Raw genomic sequence first — 19564 nt, forward strand, 5'->3', positions numbered from 1 at the left:
TTTGTGGGCTCGTGGGGATCTGGTGCACGGGTGATTGTGGGATCCAGGGGATCTAGTGCACGGTATTCATGGGCTTCTGGGGAGCTGGTGCACGGGTGATCACGGGATCCCGAGGAGCCAGTGCACAAATGATCACGGGATCCTGGGGATCTAGTGCACGGTTATCACGGGATCCCAGGAGCTGGCCCAGGGACGACACCAGTCGGGGCGGCGCCTCAGGGCCCGTCCGCCGCGGAGCCCCCGCCGCCCCGTCCTGCCCTTCCTCCTCCTCCTCCTCCTCCTTCGTTGCTTTTTCCCTTCCTTTCCAGAACTATTTCCGCGACGCCTGGAACATCTTTGATTTCGTCACAGTGCTGGGGAGCATCACGGACATCCTCGTCACCGAGTTCGGGGTAGGCGGCTCCACCGCCCCCGCCGGCCTGCAGCCCCCTCCCGGGGCTCGGACCGGCAACGGGGCTCCGATCCCTCCTGGGGGCTCCGATCCCTCTCGGGGGCTCCGATCTGCTCCCGGGGGCTCCGATCCCTCCCGGGGGCTCCAATCCCTCCTGGGGGCTCCGATCCCTCCTGGGGGCTCCGATCCCTCTCGGGGGCTCCGATCTGCTCCCGGGGGCTCCAATCCCTCCCAGGGGCTCCAATCCCTCCCAGGGGCTCCGATCCCTCCCAGGGGCTCCCATCCATCCTGGGGGCTCCGACCCCTCTCGGGGGCTCCAATCCCTCCTGGGGGCTCCGATCCCTCCCGGGGGCTCCAATCCCTCCTGGGGGCTCCGATCCGTCCTGGGGGCTCCGATCCCTCTCGGGGGCTCCGATCTGCTCCCGGGGGCTCCAATCCCTCCCAGGGGCTCCAATCCCTCCCGGGGGCTCCGATCCCTCCCAGGGGCTCCGATCCATCCTGGGGGCTCCGATCCCTCCTGGGGGCTCCAATCCCTCCTGGGGGCTCCGATCCCTCCCAGGGGCTCCGATCCGTCCTGGGGGCTCTGATCCCTCCCAGGGGCTCCAATCCACTCCCGGGGGCTCCGATCCCTCCCAGGGGCTCCGATCCCTCCCAGGGGCTCCGATCCCTCCCGGGGGCTCCGATCTGCTCCCGGGGGCTCCAATCCGTCCTGGGGGCTCCGATCTGCTCCCGGGGGCTCCGATCCCTCTCGGGGGCTCCGATCTGCTCCCGGGGGCTCCGATCCGTCCTGGGGGCTCCGATCTGCTCCCGGGGGCTCCGATCCCTCCCGGGGGCTCCGATCCCTCTCGGGGGCTCCGATCTGCTCCCGGGGGCTCCGATCCCTCCCGGGGGCTCCGATCCCTCTCGGGGGCTCCGATCTGCTCCCGGGGGCTCCAATCCCTCCCAGGGGCTCCGATCCGTCCTGGGGGCTCCGATCCCTCTCGGGGGCTCCGATCCGTCCTGGGGGCTCCGATCTGCTCCCGGGGGCTCCGATCCCTCTCGGGGGCTCCGATCTGCTCCCGGGGGCTCCGATCCGTCCTGGGGGCTCCGATCTGCTCCCGGGGGCTCCGATCCCTCTCGGGGGCTCCGATCTGCTCCCGGGGGCTCCGATCCGTCCTGGGGGCTCCGATCTGCTCCCGGGGGCTCCGATCCCTCCCGGGGGCTCCGATCCCTCTCGGGGGCTCCGATCTGCTCCCGGGGGCTCCGATCCCTCCCGGGGGCTCCGATCCCTCTCGGGGGCTCCGATCTGCTCCCGGGGGCTCCAATCCCTCCCGGGGGCTCCGATCCGTCCTGGGGGCTCCGATCCCTCTCGGGGGCTCCAATCCCTCCTGGGGGCTCCGATCCCTCCCAGGGGCTCCGATCTGTCCTGGGGGCTCCGATCCCTCCCGGGGGCTCCGATCCGTCCTGGGGGCTCCGATCCCTCCCGGGGGCTCTGATCCCTCTCGGGGGCTCCAATCCCTCCTGGGGGCTCCGATCCCTCCCAGGGGCTCCGATCTGTCCTGGGGGCTCCGATCCCTCCCGGGGGCTCCAATCCCTCCTGGGGGCTCCAATCCCTCCCAGGGGCTCCGATCCATCCTGGGGGCTCCGACCCCTCTCGGGGGCTCCGATCTGCTCCCAGGGGCTCCGATCCCTCCCAGGGGCTCCAATCCACTCCCGGGGGCTCCAATCCCTCCTGGGGGCTCCGATCTGCTCCCGGGGGCTCCGATCCCTCCTGGGGGCTCCAATCCCTTCCGGGGGCTCCGATCCCTCCCAGGGGCTCCGATCTATTCCTGGGGGCTCCAATCTGCTCCTGGGGGCTCCGGTCCCCTCCCAGGGGCTCAGACTCCTCCCGGGGGCTCCGATCCCCTCCTGGGGGCTCCGGTCCCACCTCACCTCTCGTCGCCCCCCCCCTCCCCCGCCCCGCAGAACAACTTCATCAACCTCAGTTTCCTGCGCCTGTTCCGGGCCGCCCGGCTCATCAAGCTGCTGCGCCAGGGCTACACCATCCGCATCCTGCTCTGGACCTTCGTGCAGTCGTTCAAGGTGAGCGGCGCCGGGGACGGGGACGGGGACGGGGATGGGGATGGGGATGGGGATGGGGACAGGGATCAGATGGGGATGGGGATGGGGACGGGGACCGGGGCCAGTGATGGGGATGGGGATGGGGACGGGGACAGGGATGGGGCGAGGGATGGGGCCGGGGCTGGGAATGGGGATGGGGATGGGGCCGGGGATGGGGATGGGGCCAGGGATGGGGCCGGGGCTGGGGATGGGGATGGGGACGGGGCCAGGGATGGGGCCAGGGATGGGGCCGGGGCTGGGGATGGGGATGGGGATGGGGCCGGGGATGGGGATGGGGCCAGGGATGGGGCCGGGGCCGGGGATGGGGATGGGGCCAGGGCCAGGGATGGGGATGGGGACAGGGACGGGGATGGGGCTGGGGATGGGGCCAGGGCCAGGGCCCGGGCCGGGGCCGCCGCCGCCACGCCGCCCGCTCTGCCCCCAGGCGCTGCCCTACGTCTGCCTGCTCATCGCCATGCTCTTCTTCATCTACGCCATCATCGGGATGCAGGTGAGTCCGGCCCCCCCCCCCCGCCCCCGCCCCCCGCCCTGGTCCGGCCGTCGGTCCGGCCGTCTGTCCGGCCGTCGGCCCAGCCCGCAGCGCCGCGTCCGCCCCAGGTGTTCGGCAACATCGGCATCGAGGAGGAGGAGGACGAGTCGGCCATCACGCAGCACAACAACTTCCGCACCTTCTTCCAGGCCCTCATGCTGCTGTTCCGGTGAGCGCGTGGGCGGGCGGGGGGCTGGGTGGGCACATGCATGGGTGGGCACGTGGCTGGGTGCGTGGGTGGGCAGATGTGTGAGTGGCTGCACGGGGGGGTGCACGGGTGGGCAGGTGAGTGCATGGGTGGGTGCATGGACAAGTGTATGGGTAGGTGCATGAGTGGGTGGGTGCATGAGTGAATACATTGGTGGTGCATGGGTGGGCGCATGGGTGGGTGCATGTGTGGGTGGGTGCATGGGTGGTGCATGAGTGGGCACATGGGTGAGCACTTGGGTGGTGCGTGTGTGGGTGGGTAGATGGGTGCATGGGTGGGTGTGTTGGTGGGTACATGTGTGGGTGCATGGGTGGGTGGATGCATGGGTGGGTGCGTGGGTGGTGCACAAGCGGGTGCATGGGTTGGCATGTGGGTGGGTGCATGGGCCGGTGGATGCATGGGCAGGCATGTGAGTGGGTGCATGGGTGGGTGCATAGGTGGTGCACGAGCAGGTGCGTGGGTGGGCGCGTGGGCAGTCCATGGGTGGGTGCGTTGGTGGGTACGTGTGTGGGTGCATGGGTGGGTGGATGCATGGGTGGGCGCGTGGGTGGGTGCACGGGTGGTGCATGAGTGGGTGCATGGGCAGGCATGTGGGTGGATGCATGAGTGGGCATGTGGGTGGGTGTGTGGGTGGTGCATGGGTGGGTGGATGCATGGGTGGGTGCATAGGTGGGTGGGTGCATGGGTGGGTGGGTGCATGGGTGGTGCACGAGCGGGTGCGTGAGTGGGCGCGTGGGCGGGTGCGTGGGTGGGTGGATGCATGGGTGGGCACATGGGTGGTGCACGAGCGGGTGCATGGGTTGGCACGTGAGTGGGCGCGTGGGTGGGCGCGTGGGTGGGGGCCGCGGCCTGACGGCGCTGCCCGCAGGAGCGCCACGGGGGAGGCCTGGCACGAGATCATGCTGTCGTGCCTCAGCGGCAAACCCTGCGACGAGAACTCGGGCATCAAGGAGCGCGAGTGCGGCAACGAGTTCGCCTACTTCTACTTCGTCTCCTTCATCTTCCTCTGCTCCTTCCTGGTGAGGGGCCCCCCCGGGCCGGCCCGGGGTGGGGGTAGGGGGGGTTTGGGAACCTCCCCCCCGCCCCCCCGCCGACGCCGCCTCCTTCCTTCGTCCCCGGGCAGATGCTGAACCTCTTCGTCGCCGTCATCATGGACAACTTCGAGTACCTGACGCGCGACTCCTCCATCCTGGGCCCCCACCACCTGGACGAGTACGTGCGCGTGTGGGCCGAGTACGACCCCGCCGCCTGGTAAGCACCGGGGGGGGGGGGGGGCGGGGGGGGCCGGACACCTGGGCCCCCAGCACCCCGGACGGGGTCCGCAGCGAGCGCCGGCGCCGCCGCGGGGGGCACGTCCCGCCGCGCGGCCCCTTTTTTGCACCACCCCCCACCAGCAGCAGCCAGGCCTGGGGGGGGGGGAGGGAGGGGGGGTCCCCTGCAGCGCCCTGCCTGGGCGCACTGGTCCGGACTGGGCCGGACTGGGACTGGGGGAGCTCTGCAGCGTGGCCTCCATCTGCCCCCCCCACCCCCTCCAGCCTGCCCCATTTCCCCACCAAACGGGGCCGTTTGGGGGGCAAATCCGCCCCCCCTCCCCGACCTCCGCCAGCCTCTAGCGGGGGGGGGTGGCAGCAGCAGCGGCCGGAGGTGGCGGTGGGGGGGGGGGCACCAAGGCGTCCTCGCCACCTCCCAACCTCCCCCCCCCCTCCGCTAAAGGGTGCCGGGGGCGCCCGGACGCCTGGGCCCCCCCACCCCTCCTCCAGCAGCGGCGGGGGGGGGGGGGACGGCCCGCTCGCGCCGCGCGCCCGCGGTCTTCCTCGCGCCCGGTGGCGCCCGCACTAACCCCCCTGTATTCTTCTTGCAGTGGCCGCATTCATTATAAGGATATGTACAGTTTATTACGCGTAATATCTCCCCCCCTGGGCTTAGGCAAGAAATGCCCTCATAGGGTTGCTTGCAAGGTTTGACTTACACTAAAAACCTGCTGAGCATCAACGGAATGAATGTTGCTTATGGACTCTCGGATATATATATGATATCTAGATATATATATATATATGTGTGTGTACACATACACGTCCCGCACTGCCCCCCCGCCCGCCCAGGGCCAGCCCCGACGCGCCCGCCTGCACCGCGCCGCGGGCCGAGCCGCATGGAGCCCCCCCGCCCCCCCGGTCCCGGGTCCCCCCCCCCGACCCCCCCGTCCCTGCTTGCTGCCAGCCCCGCTGGGGCGAGCGGTGGGGAGGGGGGGGGGGAACGGACACGGGACGGACACGACCGGGCCCCCCACCCGCCTCCCTCCCTCCCGCCGCGGGGCTGCACGCGCATCGGCCATCGCCTGCCTCCCCTTCCCCTCCATCCTCCTCCTCCTCCTCCTCCTCCTCCTCCGGGGCACCACGGCGGCGGAGGGGGGGGTGCGCGGCGGTCTCACCCCCTCCCCATCCCGGCCGCCGGATGGGTTTAACCCTCTTTTTTATCCTTCTCCGCGTCTCTCTCTCACTCTTTCTCCTCTTTTTTATTTTTTTTTAACCTCTTTTTTGTCCTTTGCCTTTCCGATGTTCTCTTCCTTCTTGTTCTCTCCGCTCCCAGGGGCCGGCTGACTTTCATGGATATGTATGAAATGCTGAGACATATGTCCCCACCCCTGGGTTTAGGGAAGAAATGCCCGCCCCGTGTTGCTTATAAGGTAGAATAAATCTTCGAACCAGAGTGCACCCCCCGCCCCACCTTCGAAAGTCACGCCGAGGTTTTTAACGCAGCTCCTTTGGAGCCGAGCCTCTCGTCCGGCAGCGCTCACTCCGCCGAGCGGATGGGGTTTTCGGCCTCTTTTTCCTCCCGCCTCCACTCCGGCGCGGCCGCCGGCCCCGCGAGGCTTTCGTGTGTCAGTCAGGACGGGGTGGGTAAGAACCGCTGCCCGAGGAGCATGTCCCCGCGCCCAGCGGCCCCTGCCCTCGGCGCTGGCCGGCCCCCTCCGCCTGCAGGAGCCGGCGTCTCCCCGCTCCGGGGCTTCGTCCTCCAGCCGGCCCCCGCGGGAACCTCGGCCCTGGAAGTTCCCGCGGGGCGTGGGAAACTCGGCCCTGGATTTCCCACAGGGCGCGGGAACCTCGGCCGTGGAAGTTCCCGTGGGGTGTGAGAACATCGGCCCTGGAATTCCCACAGGGCGTGGGAACCTCAGCCCTGGAATTCCCAAGGGGCGTGGGAACCTTGGCGCTGGAAGTTCCCACAGGGCATGAGAACCTCGGCCCAGGAATTCCCATGGGGTGTGAGACCTCAGCCCAGGAATTCCCATGGGATGTGGGAACCTCAGCCCTGGAATTCCCAAGGGGCGTGGGAACCTTGGTACTGGAAGTTCCCACAGGGCATGAGAACCTCGGCCCAGGAATTCCCACAGGGTGTGAGAACCTCGGCCCAGGAATTCCCACAGGGTGTGAGAACCTCACCCTGGAATTCCCCCGGGGCGTGGGAACCTCAGCCCAGGAATTCCCATGGGGTGTGGGAACCTCAGCCCAGGAATTCCCATGTGGCATGTGAACCTTGGCCCTGGAATTCCCACTGGGCATGGGAAACTCAGCCCTAGAATTCCCACAGGGTGTGGGAACTTTGGCTCTGGAAGTTCCCATGGGGTGTGGGAATCTCAGCCCTGGAATTCCCACGGGGTGTGGGAACTTTGGCCCTGGAAGTTCCCATGGGGTGTGGGAATCTCAGCCCTGGAATTCCCATGGGGCGTGGGAATCTCAGCCCTGGAATTCCCACGGGGTGTGGGAACTTTGGCCCTGGAAGTTCCCGCAGGGCGTGGGAACCTCAGCCCTGGAATTCCCACTGGGCCGCGGGAAACCGCCCCGGGCTCGCCGCCGCCTGCCCGGAGGAGCCTCTTCCGGGGGGACCCGCTGCTCCTGGGGGGCTCGTCCCCCCCTTTCCTCAGCCCCGCCGCCCCCAGCCCCGTCCCCCCCCTCTCCGGCACCGACGCGACCTCTCCTCCCCCTCTCGCTTCCCCCCTCCATCTCACCTCCGCCTGCCTCGTCCTCCCCCGGCAGCGAGTCCCCCCCCCCCCCGCCGCGGGGACACTGCGTGTGTCCCCCCCCCACGGCGGGGGTTGGGGGGCGGCTCGGGCAGCCGCCCCGCCCGGCCCTGGGGCTCGGCCCGGCTCCGTGCCTCGGCTCGCTCGCCCGGCTCCGTCGCCCCCCCTACACACACACACCACACCCCGCGGTGGCCCCCCCCCCGCACCCCAAGATATCCATCCGTCCGTCCGTCCGTCCCGCCTCGCAGGGCTGCATGGGGAGGGTGCCCGGCCCTGCCGGCGGCCCCCGGGGGCCTCCCGCCACCGGGAGCCGGACGGGGGAGGGGGGGAGTGGGGGGGGGCTGAGGCCTGGCAAACTCACGGCTCCTGCTCCTGGTGAGCCCCCCCCCCCAGCCCGGGCACAGCTCCACAGACCCCCCAGCCCGCGCCGCGGCCCGGAGCCCGGCCGCCCGCCCGCTTGCATGCGCTCGCCCGCTGCATGCGCCGCCCGGACGCCGGGGCCCCGCTTGGCGCCGCTTGGCCGTGCCCCCCCCCCCCTCCACCCCACCACCACCACCACCGCCGTGGGGCGTCCCGGGGCCTGGGGAGAACGCGGGGGCGGGAGCGGGGCGGGAGCGGGGCGGCCGTGCCTCGGTTTCCCCAGGCGGGCGGCCGCGTTCTCGGCACCCCGGGGCGCCGCGCGGCCGGCGGGGCCGGGGGCGGGGGGGGGGCCACGCCGTGACCCGCCGCCGTCTCCGCTCGGCCCCCCCCACCCCCCTCCCCGCAGCGGCTGCTCCGCATGGACCTGCCGGTGGCCGACGACAACACGGTGCACTTCAACTCCACCCTCATGGCCCTGATCCGCACCGCCCTCGACATCAAGATCGCGAAAGGCAAGGGGGGGCCGGGACGGCGCGGGGACGGGGACACTGCAGGGATGGGGACACCGTGGGGACGGGGACACTGTGGGGATGGGGACACCGCGGGGATGGGGACACCGTGGGGACGGGGACACTGTGGGGATGGGGACACCGTGGGACGGGGACACCATGGAGATGGGGACACCATGGGGATGGGGACACCGCAGGGATGGGGACACTGTGGGGACAGGGATGCCGTGGGGACGGGAATGGGGACACCGTGGGGATGGGGATGGGGACACGATGGAGATGGGGATGGGGACAGGGCCATGGTGGGGACGGGGAGCAGGCGCCTGGCGGCCTGGGGACAGGGGATAGGCAGGGGACTTGGTTTTGGGATGGGGCATCTGGCAGGGCTGGGAGGGTCCCTGGAGGGGACCGGGGTGGCGGAGGGGTGCCGTGGGGGGGGGGGGCACAGAGGATGAGGAGGTCCCCAGGGGGACGAAGGGCGCCGGGGCCGGGGGACCCTGCTCTCAGCCCCCTCTCCGCAGGGGGAGCCGACAAGCAGCAGATGGACGCGGAGCTCCGCAAGGAGATGATCGCCATCTGGCCCAACCTGTCCCCCAAGAACCTGGACCTGCTCGTCACCCCCCACAAGTGTAAGAAGGCGCCGCCCCGGCCGCGTCCACGAGCCCCCCCGTGCCCCCCCCCGCGGCCCCCCTCACCCCCCTCTGCACCCCACAGCCACTGACCTGACCGTGGGGAAGATCTACGCTGCCATGATGATCATGGAGTACTACCGGCAGAGCAAGGCCAAGAAGCTGCAGGCCATGAGGGAGGAGCAGGTTGGTCCTGAGACCTGGCCGTGCCCAGCCCGGAGCAGCCCAGCACCTCTGCAGCCTCCAGCATCCCTGTCCCAGCTCCAGCACCTCCTCAGGCATCTCCAGCATCCCTGTCCCAGCTCCAGCACCTCCTCAGGCATCTCCAGCATCCCTGTCCCAGCTCCAGCACCTCCCCGGGCATCTCCAGCATCCCCGTCCCAGCTCCAGCACCTCCCCGGGCATCTCCAGCATCCCCGGCCCAGCTCCAGCACCTCCCCAGGCATCTCCAGCATCCCCATCCCAGCTCCACCACCTCCCTGGGCATCTCCAGCATCCCCATCCCAGCTCCAGCACCTCCCCAGGCATCTCCAGCATCCCCATCCCAGCTCCACCATCTCCCCAGGCATCTGCAGCATCCCCGTCCCAGCTCCAGCACCTCCCCAGGCATCTCCAGCATCCCCATCCCAGCTCCACCACCTCCCTGGGCATCTCCAGCATCCCCATCCCAGCTCCACCACCTCCCTGGGCATCCCCGGCCCAGCTCCAGCACTTCCACATGCATCCCCATCCCAGCTCCAGCACCTCCCCGGGCATCTCCAGCATCCCCATCCCAGCTCCACCACCTCCCCAGGCATTTCCAGCATCCCCATCCCAGTTCCAGCACTTCCACATGCATCCCCAGTGTCCCCATCACTGCTCTAGCACGTTCCCAGGCATCTCCAGCATCCCTGTCTCAGCTCCAGCACATCCCCAGGCATCTCCAGCATCACCATCCCAGCTCCCGCACGTCCTTGGGCATCTCCATCCCAGCTCCAGCACTTCCACATGCATCTCCAGCATCCCCATCCCAGCTCCACCACCTCCCTAGGCATCTCCAGCATCCCTGTCCCAGCTCCAGCACCTCCCCAGGCATCTCCAGCATCACCATCCCAGCTCCCGCACGTCCTTGGGCATCTCCATCCCAGCTCCAGCACTTCCACATGCATCTCCAGCATCCCCATCCCAGCTCCACCACCTCCCTAGGCATCTCCAGCATCCCTGTCCCAGCTCCAGCACCTCCCTTGTGCCACGTTCATGTCCCCACCATGTCCCCTACTGCTCTCGTGTCCCCACAGAACCGGACACCCCTGATGTTCCAGCGCATGGAGCCGCCGTCCCCGACGCAGGAGGGGGCCCCGGGGCTGGACGCAGTGGCCGCAGCCGAGTCAGGCGGGGGGCTGTAAGTGCCGCCGGCTTCATCCTGCTCATCCCCGTCCCTGGTGCAGGGGCCTCGCGGGATGGCGCTGAGCCGCTCTGTGCCCCGCAGGGCCACGCACGACAGAGGCCTCAAGGAAAGCCAGTCGTGGGTCACCCAGCGTGCCCAGGAGATGTTCCAGAAAACGGGGACCTGGAGCCCCGAGCGGGGGCACCCCGAGGACATCCCCAACAGCCGCCCCAACTCCCAGGTGAGGCCCTAGGGTCCCCCCAGCCTTGACCAGCCCTGTGTCCAGCTGTCCCGTGTGTCTGTCATGGAGGGTCTCCACGTTCCCAACCATCCCAGGAACCTCATCCCTCTGCGTCCACCCATCCTCATGTCCCAAACCATCTCCTGAACCTCATCCCTCTGTGTCCACCCACCCCCATGTCCCCAACCATCCCATGAACCTCATCCCTCTGTGTCCACCCACCCCCATGTCCCAAACCATCCCAGGAACCTCATCCCTCTGTGTCCACCTGTCCCCATGTCCCCAACCATCCCATGAACCTCATCCCTCTGTGTCCACCCATCCCCATGTCCCAAACCATCTCCTGAACCTCATCCCTCTGTGTCCACCCATCCCCATGTCCCAAACCATCTCCTGAACTTCATCCCTCTGCGTCCATTCTTCCCCATGTCCCAAACCATCTCCTGAACTTCATCCCTCTGCAACCATCCATCTCCGTGTCCCCAGTGGTCCCCAAGTCTCCATGGGAGTGTCTGGGGCGGGGGGGGGGGGTCGCAGCACGGAGGTCTTGGCACGCTCATCCCTGGCCGTGCCTCGGTTTCCCCCCGCTAACGGCCCTGCCCCTCGGCGCCCCGCAGTCCGTGGAGATGCGCGAGATGGCCAAGGACGGCTACTCCGACAGCGACTACCTGCCCATGGAGGGCCACGGCCGGGCCGCCTCCATGCCGCGGCTCCCCGCCGAGAACCAGGTGAGGGCGTCGCTCCCGCCGGGCGCGGGGGGGGGGGTGGTCCCGGGGGGTGGGATGGGGGGGGACACACACCCCGGGCTCGTCACCAAGACGTCCCGCTCGGTCGCAACCCTCTTCGCCCGGGACCGGTCCCGCTCGTCCCCCTCTCCGCCTGCATGCGTCCGGGCGCCGGGACGGGGACGGGCACGACGGGGTGGGCACGGGGACGGGGATGCTCTGGCTGCTCTGCTCGCCGCCGCCGCTCGCCTGGCCCCCGCTTGGCTCCGTGCGGGGGGCGCCGCCGCCGCCGAGGACGCGCCGCTCTCCGCTCCGCCCCGGCCCCGCTCCTCTCCCCGGTGTCGGCTCCTCTCCCGGCCCCGCGTTCACTCTCGTCTCTCTCTCTCTCCCTGCTCTGTGGGCACCGCCTCGGCTGGCTCTAACAGAGGAGGAAGGTCCGACCCCGAGGAAATAACCTCAGTGTAGGTACCGCCGGGGCCCCAACGCTCTCAGCCCCGCCAGAGCCCACCCGGAGCCCCCCGGCACCAGCGCCCGCATCGCCGTCTCCCTCCGGCTGGCCGGCGGGCTGGCCCTCCATCCCGTCATCCCTCCAGCCAGCCGCTTCGCCATCTGTCCATCCGCTTCTCCATCCATCCACCCATCCACCCACCCATCCACCCACCCACCCTTCTGTCCATCCATCCACTTCTCCATGTGTTCATCCGCTTCTCCATCCATCTATCCATCCACCCACCCATCCATCCATCTGCCCACCCACCCACCCATCCATCCATCCACTTCTCCATGTGTCCATCGGCGTCTCCATTCATCCATCTATCCATCCATCCACTTCTCCATGTGTCCATCGGCGTCTCCATTCATCCATCTATCCATCCACCCGCCCATCCATCCATCCATCCATCCACTTCTTCATGTGTTCATCCACTTCTCCATTCACCCATCCATCCATTTCTTCATATATCCATCCACTTCTCCATCTCTCCATCCATCCACTTCTCCATCCATTCATCCACCTCTCCATGTGCCCATCCACTTCTCCATCCATCCATCCATCCATCCACTTCTCCATGTGTTCATCCACTTCTCCATCAATCCAGCTATTCATCCATCCACTTCTTCATATGTCCATCCACTTCTCCATCCATCCATCCATCCATCCATCCATCCACTTCTTCATATGTCCCTCCATCCACTTCTTCATGTGTTCATCCACTTCTCCATCCATCCATCTTCATACGTCCATCCACTTCTCCATCTCTCCATCCCTCCACTTCTCCATACATACATACATCCACTTCTCCATGTGTCCGTCCACTTCTCCATCTCTCTACCCATCCACTTTTTCATATGTCTATCCACCCACTTCTCCATGTGTTCATCTACTTCTCCATCCATTCATCCATCCATCCGCTTCTCCATGTGTTCATCAGCTTCATCCATCCATCCATTCATCCATCCATCCATCCACTTCTCCATGTGTCCATCCACTTCTCCATCTCTCCACTTCTCCGTCCATACATATGTACATTCACTTCTCCAAGTGTCCATCCACTTCTCCATCGATCCATCCATCTATCCACTTCTCCATCCATACATACATCCACTTCTCCATGTGTCCACCCACTTCTCCACCCACCCACCCACCCACCCACTTTTCCATGTGTCCATCCACTTCTCCATCCGACTGTCCATCCATCCATCCACTTCATCCATCCATCTCTTGATCCCACTGCCACTTGCTCCATCCGTCTCCACCATCCTCTAGTCTATCCCTTCATTGCACCATCCCTCCATCCATCTCAGTCTTTCCTTCCTCCCTCCATCTCTGTCCCTCTATCCATCCTTTATTCCTTCCTCCATGCTTCTAGCTCCCTCTCCATCCACCCTCCATTCATCTGTCCCGTCCCTCTCTCCCGTCCTCCCTCCCAATCTCTCTCGCTCTGTCCTGCCTATCCAGAAGCAGCAGCTCATCAGCCGTCTCGACTCTGCAGTCCGTCTGTCTGTCCATCCTTAGTTGTTCTCCTGTCCCCGTCCCTCCCTCCTTAGCCCCACTGGCATGTCCCTGTGTGCCCGGGACCCGTCCCTGCAGCTCCATCCCCGTGTCACTGCTGTGTCCCTCTCTCATCCCGCCTCCCCACCACGTCCCAGCCCTGGGGCCACATCAGGGCTGCTACGGCCGCCTGGACCCTCTTCTCGGCAGCGTCCTGTGTCCCAGCACCGGTGCGACCAGCAAGGACCAGCGTCCCTGTCCTGTGTCCCCCCGACCCCGTCCCCATCCTCCTCCGTCTCTCCCCACCGGCAGCCGGAGCCGCGCAGCGCCCGGGGCCTCGGCAGGAGCCGGCAGCGCAGCCTGAGGGCGAGAGCAGCAAGGGGGGACCCAGTCCTGCTCCGGGGGCCCAGCGGGGCCCGGGCTCGGCGGAGCCTGTCCCCGGGGCCGGGTGGGGGGCACCGTGTCCCCTCCCAGCCCGACGTGCGCCACGGGGCTGCCCGGACCCCCGGTGCAGAGCACGGTGGTGGCACGGCCCCGGCTGGAGGGCGCGTTGGGCCGGAGCGGGTGGCCGGGCAGGGGACAGCTCCGGCACCCGCTGCCCGGGGTGGGGACAGCTCCAGCAGGACGTGTCGGGACACTGGTCGGTGGCTCCGCAGAAGAGGAGCTCTAGGTCTGGGGCAGGAGAGAGGGGAGAGATGTGGCTCCATCCATGGGGCCAGGGGATGATGGCATGATGGGATGAGGGAGGGAGGCGTGGATGGATGGATGGACAGACAGATGGCTGAGTGGATGGATAGAGGGACAGATGAACAGAGAGATGGACGGACAGACAGATGGATGGATGAATGGGTGGATGAACAGGCAGACGCACAGATGGACGGATGGATGAATGGACAGATGGCTGAATGGATGGATGGATGGATGGACGGATGGATGAACAGGCAGACAGATGGATGGATGGAGAGATGGCTGAGTGGATGGATAGATAGACAGATGGACAGACAGATGGACAGACAGAAGAATGGATGGATGAATAGGTGGGTGGATGGATGAACAGGCAGTTGGACAGATGAATGGATTGGTGGATGGATGGACAGGCAGATGGCTGAGTGGATGGATATATGGACAGATGGATGGACAGATGGATGGAGGGATGGATAAGTGGGTGAATGGATGAACAGGCAGGTGGATGGACAGACAGATGGATGGACAGATGGCTAGGCGGATGTATGAGTGGATGGATGAGGGCAGGGAGGGTTGGATGAATGAAAGGTTGGACAAACAAGTGGATGAAAGGTTGCGTGGGCAGATGGATGGATGAAGGGTGCCGTGGATGGATGGATGAAGGGCTGAGCAGGCAGGTGGATGAAGGGCTGAGTGGGCAGGTGGATGGATGGATGGATGAAGGGCTGAGCGGGCAGGTGGATGAAGGGATGAGCGGGCAGGTGGATGGATGGATGAAGGGCTGAGTGGGCAGGTGGATGGATGGATGGATGAAGGGCTGAGTGGGCAGGTGGATGAAGAGCTGAGTGGGCAGGTGGATGGATGGATGAAGGGCTGAGCGGGCAGGTGGATGAAGGGCTGAGTGGGCAGGTGGATGGATGGATGAAGGGCTGAGCAGGCAGGTGGATGGATGGATGAAGGGCTGAGTGGGCAGGTGGATGAAGGGCTGAGCAGGCAGGTGGATGGATGGATGAAGGGCTGAGCGGGCAGGTGGATGAAGGGCTGAGCAGGCAGGTGGATGGATGGATGAAGGGCTGAGCAGGCAGGTGGATGGATGGATGAAGGGCTGAGTGGGCAGGTGGATGAAGGGCTGAGCAGGCAGGTGGATGGATGGATGAAGGGCTGAGCGGGCAGGTGGATGAAGGGCTGAGCAGGCAGGTGGATGGATGGATGAAGGGCTGAGTGGGCAGGTGGATGAAGGGCTGAGTGGGCAGGTGGATGGATGGATGAAGGGCTGAGCGGGCAGGTGGATGAAGGGCTGAGTGGGCAGGTGGATGGATGGATGGATGAAGGGCTGAGCGGGCAGGTGGATGGATGGATGAAGGGCTGAGCAGGCAGGTGGATGGATGGATGAAGGGTTGAGCAGGCAGGTGGATGGATGAATGAAGGGCTGAGTGGGCAGGTGGATGAAGGGCTGAGCAGGCAGGTGGATGGATGGATGAAGGGCTGAGTGGGCAGGTGGATGGATGGATGAAGGGCTGAGTGGGCAGGTGGATGAAGGGCTGAGCAGGCAGGTGGATGGATGGATGAAGGGCTGAGCGGGCAGGTGGATGAAGGGCTGAGCAGGCAGGTGGATGGATGGATGAAGGGCTGAGTGGGCAGGTGGATGAAGGGCTGAGTGGGCAGGTGGATGGATGGATGAAGGGCTGAGCAGGCAGGTGGATGGATGGATGAAGGGCTGAGTGGGCAGGTGGATGAAGGGCTGAGTGGGCAGGTGGATGGATGGATGAAGGGCTGAGCGGGCAGGTGGATGAAGGGCTGAGTGGGCAGGTGGATGGATGGATGGATGAAGGGCTGAGCGGGCAGGTGGATGGATGGATGAAGGGCTGAGCAGGCAGGTGGATGGATGGATGAAGGGTTGAGCGGGCAGGTGGATGGATGAATGAAGGGCTGAGTGGGCAGGTGGATGAAGGGCTGAGTGGGCAGGTGGATGGATGGATGAAGGGCTGAGCAGGCAGGTGGATGGATGGATGAAGGGCTGAGCAGGCAGGTGGATGGATGAATGAAGGGCTGAGTGGGCAGGTGGATGAAGGGCTGAGCAGGCAGGTGGATGGATGGATGAAGGGCTGAGTGGGCAGGTGGATGGATGGATGAAGGGCTGAGTGGGCAGGTGGATGAAGGGCTGAGCAGGCAGGTGGATGGATGGATGAAGGGCTGAGCGGGCAGGTGGATGAAGGGCTGAGCAGGCAGGTGGATGGATGGATGAAGGGCTGAGTGGGCAGGTGGATGAAGGGCTGAGTGGGCAGGTGGATGGATGGATGAAGGGCTGAGCAGGCAGGTGGATGGATGGATGAAGGGCTGAGTGGGCAGGTGGATGAAGGGCTGAGTGGGCAGGTGGATGGATGGATGAAGGGCTGAGCAGGCAGGTGGATGGATGGATGAAGGGCTGAGCGGGCAGGTGGATGAAGGGCTGAGTGGGCAGGTGGATGGATGGATGAAGGGCTGAGCAGGCAGGTGGATGGATGGATGAAGGGCTGAGTGGGCAGGTGGATGAAGGGCTGAGCGGGCAGGCGGATGGATGGATGAAGGGCTGAGCAGGCAGGTGGATGAAGGGCTGAGTGGGCAGGTGGATGGATGGATGAAGGGCTGAGCAGGCAGGTGGATGGATGGATGAAGGGCTGAGTGGGCAGGTGGATGAAGGGCTGAGTGGGCAGGTGGGTGGATGGATGAAGGGCTGAGCAGGCAGGTGGATGGATGGATGAAGGGCTGAGTGGGCAGGTGGATGAAGGGCTGCGCAGGCAGGTGGGTGGATGGATGAAGGGCTGAGCGGGCAGGTGGATGGATGGATGAAGGGCTGAGCAGGCAGGTGGATGGATGGATGAAGGGCTGAGTGGGCAGGTGGATGAAGGGCTGAGCGGGCAGGTGGATGGATGGATGAAGGGCTGAGCAGGCAGGTGGATGGATGGATGAAGGGCTGAGCGGGCAGGTGGATGAAGGGCTGAGTGGGCAGGTGGGTGGATGGATGAAGGGCTGAGCAGGCAGGTGGGTGGATGGATGAAGGGCTGAGCGGGCAGGTGGGTGGATGGATGAAGGGCTGAGCGGGCAGGTGGATGAAGGGCTGCGCAGGCAGGTGGATGGATGGATGAAGGGCTGAGCGGGCAGGTGGATGGATGGATGAAGGGCTGAGCAGGCAGGTGGGTGGATGGATGAAGGGCTGAGTGGGCAGGTGGATGGATGGATGAAGGGCTGAGCAGGCAGGTGGATGGATGGATGGATGAAGGACTGAGCAGGCAGGTGGATGGATGGATGAAGGGCTGAGCAGGCAGGTGGATGGATGGATGGATGAAGGGCTGAGTGGGCAGGTGGATGGATGGATGAAGGGCTGAGCAGGCAGGTGGATGGATGGATGGATGAAGGACTGAGCAGGCAGGTGGATGGATGGATGAAGGGCTGAGCAGGCAGGTGGATGGATGGATGGATGAAGGGCTGAGCAGGCAGGTGGGTGGATGGATGAAGGGCTGAGCAGGCAGGTGGATGAAGGGCTGAGTGGGCAGGTGGATGGATGGATGGATGAAGGGCTGAGCGGGCAGGTGGATGGATGGATGAAGGGCTGAGCAGGCAGGTGGATGGATGGATGGATGAAGGACTGAGCAGGCAGGTGGATGGATGGATGAAGGGCTGAGCAGGCAGGTGGATGGATGGATGAAGGGCTGAGCGGGGAGATGGATGGATGGATGAAGGGCTGAGCAGGCAGGTGGATGGATGGATGAAGGGCTGAGCGGGCAGGTGGATGAAGGGCTGAGTGGGCAGGTGGATGGATGGATGGATGAAGGGCTGAGTGGGCAGGTGGATGAAGGGCTGAGCAGGCAGGTGGGTGGATGGATGAAGGGCTGAGCGGGCAGGTGGATGAAGGGCTGAGTGGGCAGGTGGATGGATGGATGGATGAAGGGCTGAGTGGGCAGGTGGATGGATGGATGAAGGGCTGAGTGGGCAGGTGGATGGATGGATGAAGGGCTGAGTGGGCAGGTGGATGAAGGGCTGAGCAGGCAGGTGGGTGGATGGATGAAGGGCTGAGCGGGCAGGTGGATGAAGGGCTGAGTGGGCAGGTGGATGGATGGATGGATGAAGGGCTGAGTGGGCAGGTGGATGGATGGATGAAGGGCTGAGTGGGCAGGTGGATGGATGGATGAAGGGCTGAGCAGGCAGGTGGATGGATGGATGAAGGGCTGAGCGGGCAGGTGGATGGATGGATGAAGGGCTGAGCAGGCAGGTGGATGAAGGGCTGAGTGGGCAGGTGGATGGATGGATGAAGGGCTGAGCGGGCAGGTGGGTGGATGGATGAAGGGCTGAGCAGGCAGGTGGGTGGATGGATGAAGGGCTGAGCAGGCAGGTGGATGGATGGATGAAGGGCTGAGTGGGCAGGTGGATGGATGGATGGATGAAGGACTGAGCGGGCAGGGGGCAGCTAGATGGATGGAGATGCACATAGGCTGATGTACGTAGGTAACTATGTTCCCTCAAGCCCCCCCTTCCCACCAGGAGACGGTTCGTCCCCCCGTCGGCACCCCGGGGCTCCCATCTACCGGCGTTGGTCTGCTCTCTCCCCCGCAGACCATCTCGGACACCAGCCCCATGAAGCGCTCGGCCTCCATGCTGGGCCACTCGCGCTCCAAGGGCATCCGCCTGGACGACTACTCGCTGGAGCGGGTGATCCCCGAGGACGGCCAGCGGCACCACCAGCGCCGGCGGGAGAGGAGCCACCGGACCTCTGAGCGCTCCCTGAGCCGCTACACCGACGTGGACACAGGTGGCCACCGCGGGTCCCCTGTCAAGTCCCGCATGTTCTCCCGCATTGGGCACCCCATGGGCCACCCCCTGCCTCATGTGTCCCCAAGGCCACCTATCTTCTCCACTGGGTTCACGTCTCCTCCTGGTTTGGGTGTCTGAAGTGCCACTCTGACCCTTTGCTGGGTCCCCATCTCCTGTCTCAAGTGTCCCATGGGTCACACCATCTCCTCCACCATGTCCCCATATCCTCGAGTCCCATGGATCACACCATCTCCTCCACCACATCCTCCTGAGTCCCATGGGTCACACCATCTCCTCCGCCATGTCCCCATGTCCTCTTGAGTCCCATGGGTCACGCCATCTCCTCCACCACATCTTCCTGAGTCCCATGGGTCACACCATCTCCTCCGCCATGTCCCCATGTCCTCTTGAGTCCCATGGATCACACCATCTCCTCCACCACATCCTCCTGAGTCCCATGGGTCACGCCATCTCCTCCGCCATGTCCCCATGTCCTCTTGAGTCCCATGGGTCACACCATCTCCTCCACCACATCCTCCTGAGTCCCATGGGTCACACCATCTCCTCCACCATGTCCCCATGTCCTCTTGAGTCCCGTGAGTCATGCCATCTCCTCCACCATGTCGTCTTGTGTTGCATGGGTCACACCATCTCCTCTACCGTGCCTCTGTCTCCTCTTGCTCTGGGCATCCCTTGGGCCACTCGCCGTCCTTCCTCACCCCCCACCGTCCCCTCGCAGGCCTGGGCACGGACCTCAGCGTCACCACGCAGTCGGGCGACCTCCCCGGCAAGGACCGAGACCAGGAGCGAGGCCGTGCCAAGGACCGCAAGCACCGGCACCACCACCACCACCACCACCACCACCACCACGGCGCCGGGGACAGGGAGCGCTACGCGCCGGAGCGGCACGACTACGGGCGGCCCCGCTCCCGAGACCGCCGCTGGTCCCGCTCGCCCAGCGAGGGCCGCGAGCGCGTGGCCCCTCGGCAGGTGGGTCCCGCCGCCCCCTCGCCCCTCCGCCTCTAG

General features: G+C 65.8%; 1 protein-coding gene across 1 annotated transcript in view; it reads left to right on the forward strand.

Annotated features, from left to right (window-relative positions):
- Nucleotides 1-19564, forward strand: part of CACNA1A (calcium voltage-gated channel subunit alpha1 A) — a 44198-nt gene extending 24634 nt beyond the window's left edge. Inside the window, exons 32-47 of the mRNA XM_062598345.1 lie at nt 309-392; nt 2336-2452; nt 2916-2981; nt 3089-3189; nt 4097-4247; nt 4352-4479; nt 5815-5911; nt 8013-8118; nt 8637-8744; nt 8830-8930; nt 10022-10125; nt 10213-10351; nt 10969-11079; nt 11502-11537; nt 18341-18536; nt 19278-19564. Coding sequence (XP_062454329.1) covers nt 309-392; nt 2336-2452; nt 2916-2981; nt 3089-3189; nt 4097-4247; nt 4352-4479; nt 5815-5911; nt 8013-8118; nt 8637-8744; nt 8830-8930; nt 10022-10125; nt 10213-10351; nt 10969-11079; nt 11502-11537; nt 18341-18536; nt 19278-19564 — 1932 coding nt within the window. The remainder of the gene's footprint in view (nt 1-308; nt 393-2335; nt 2453-2915; nt 2982-3088; nt 3190-4096; nt 4248-4351; nt 4480-5814; nt 5912-8012; nt 8119-8636; nt 8745-8829; nt 8931-10021; nt 10126-10212; nt 10352-10968; nt 11080-11501; nt 11538-18340; nt 18537-19277) is intronic.

Source organism: Rhea pennata, chromosome 33 (genome assembly GCF_028389875.1).
Source record: "Rhea pennata isolate bPtePen1 chromosome 33, bPtePen1.pri, whole genome shotgun sequence".
Classification (NCBI taxonomy): domain Eukaryota; kingdom Metazoa; phylum Chordata; class Aves; order Rheiformes; family Rheidae; genus Rhea; species Rhea pennata.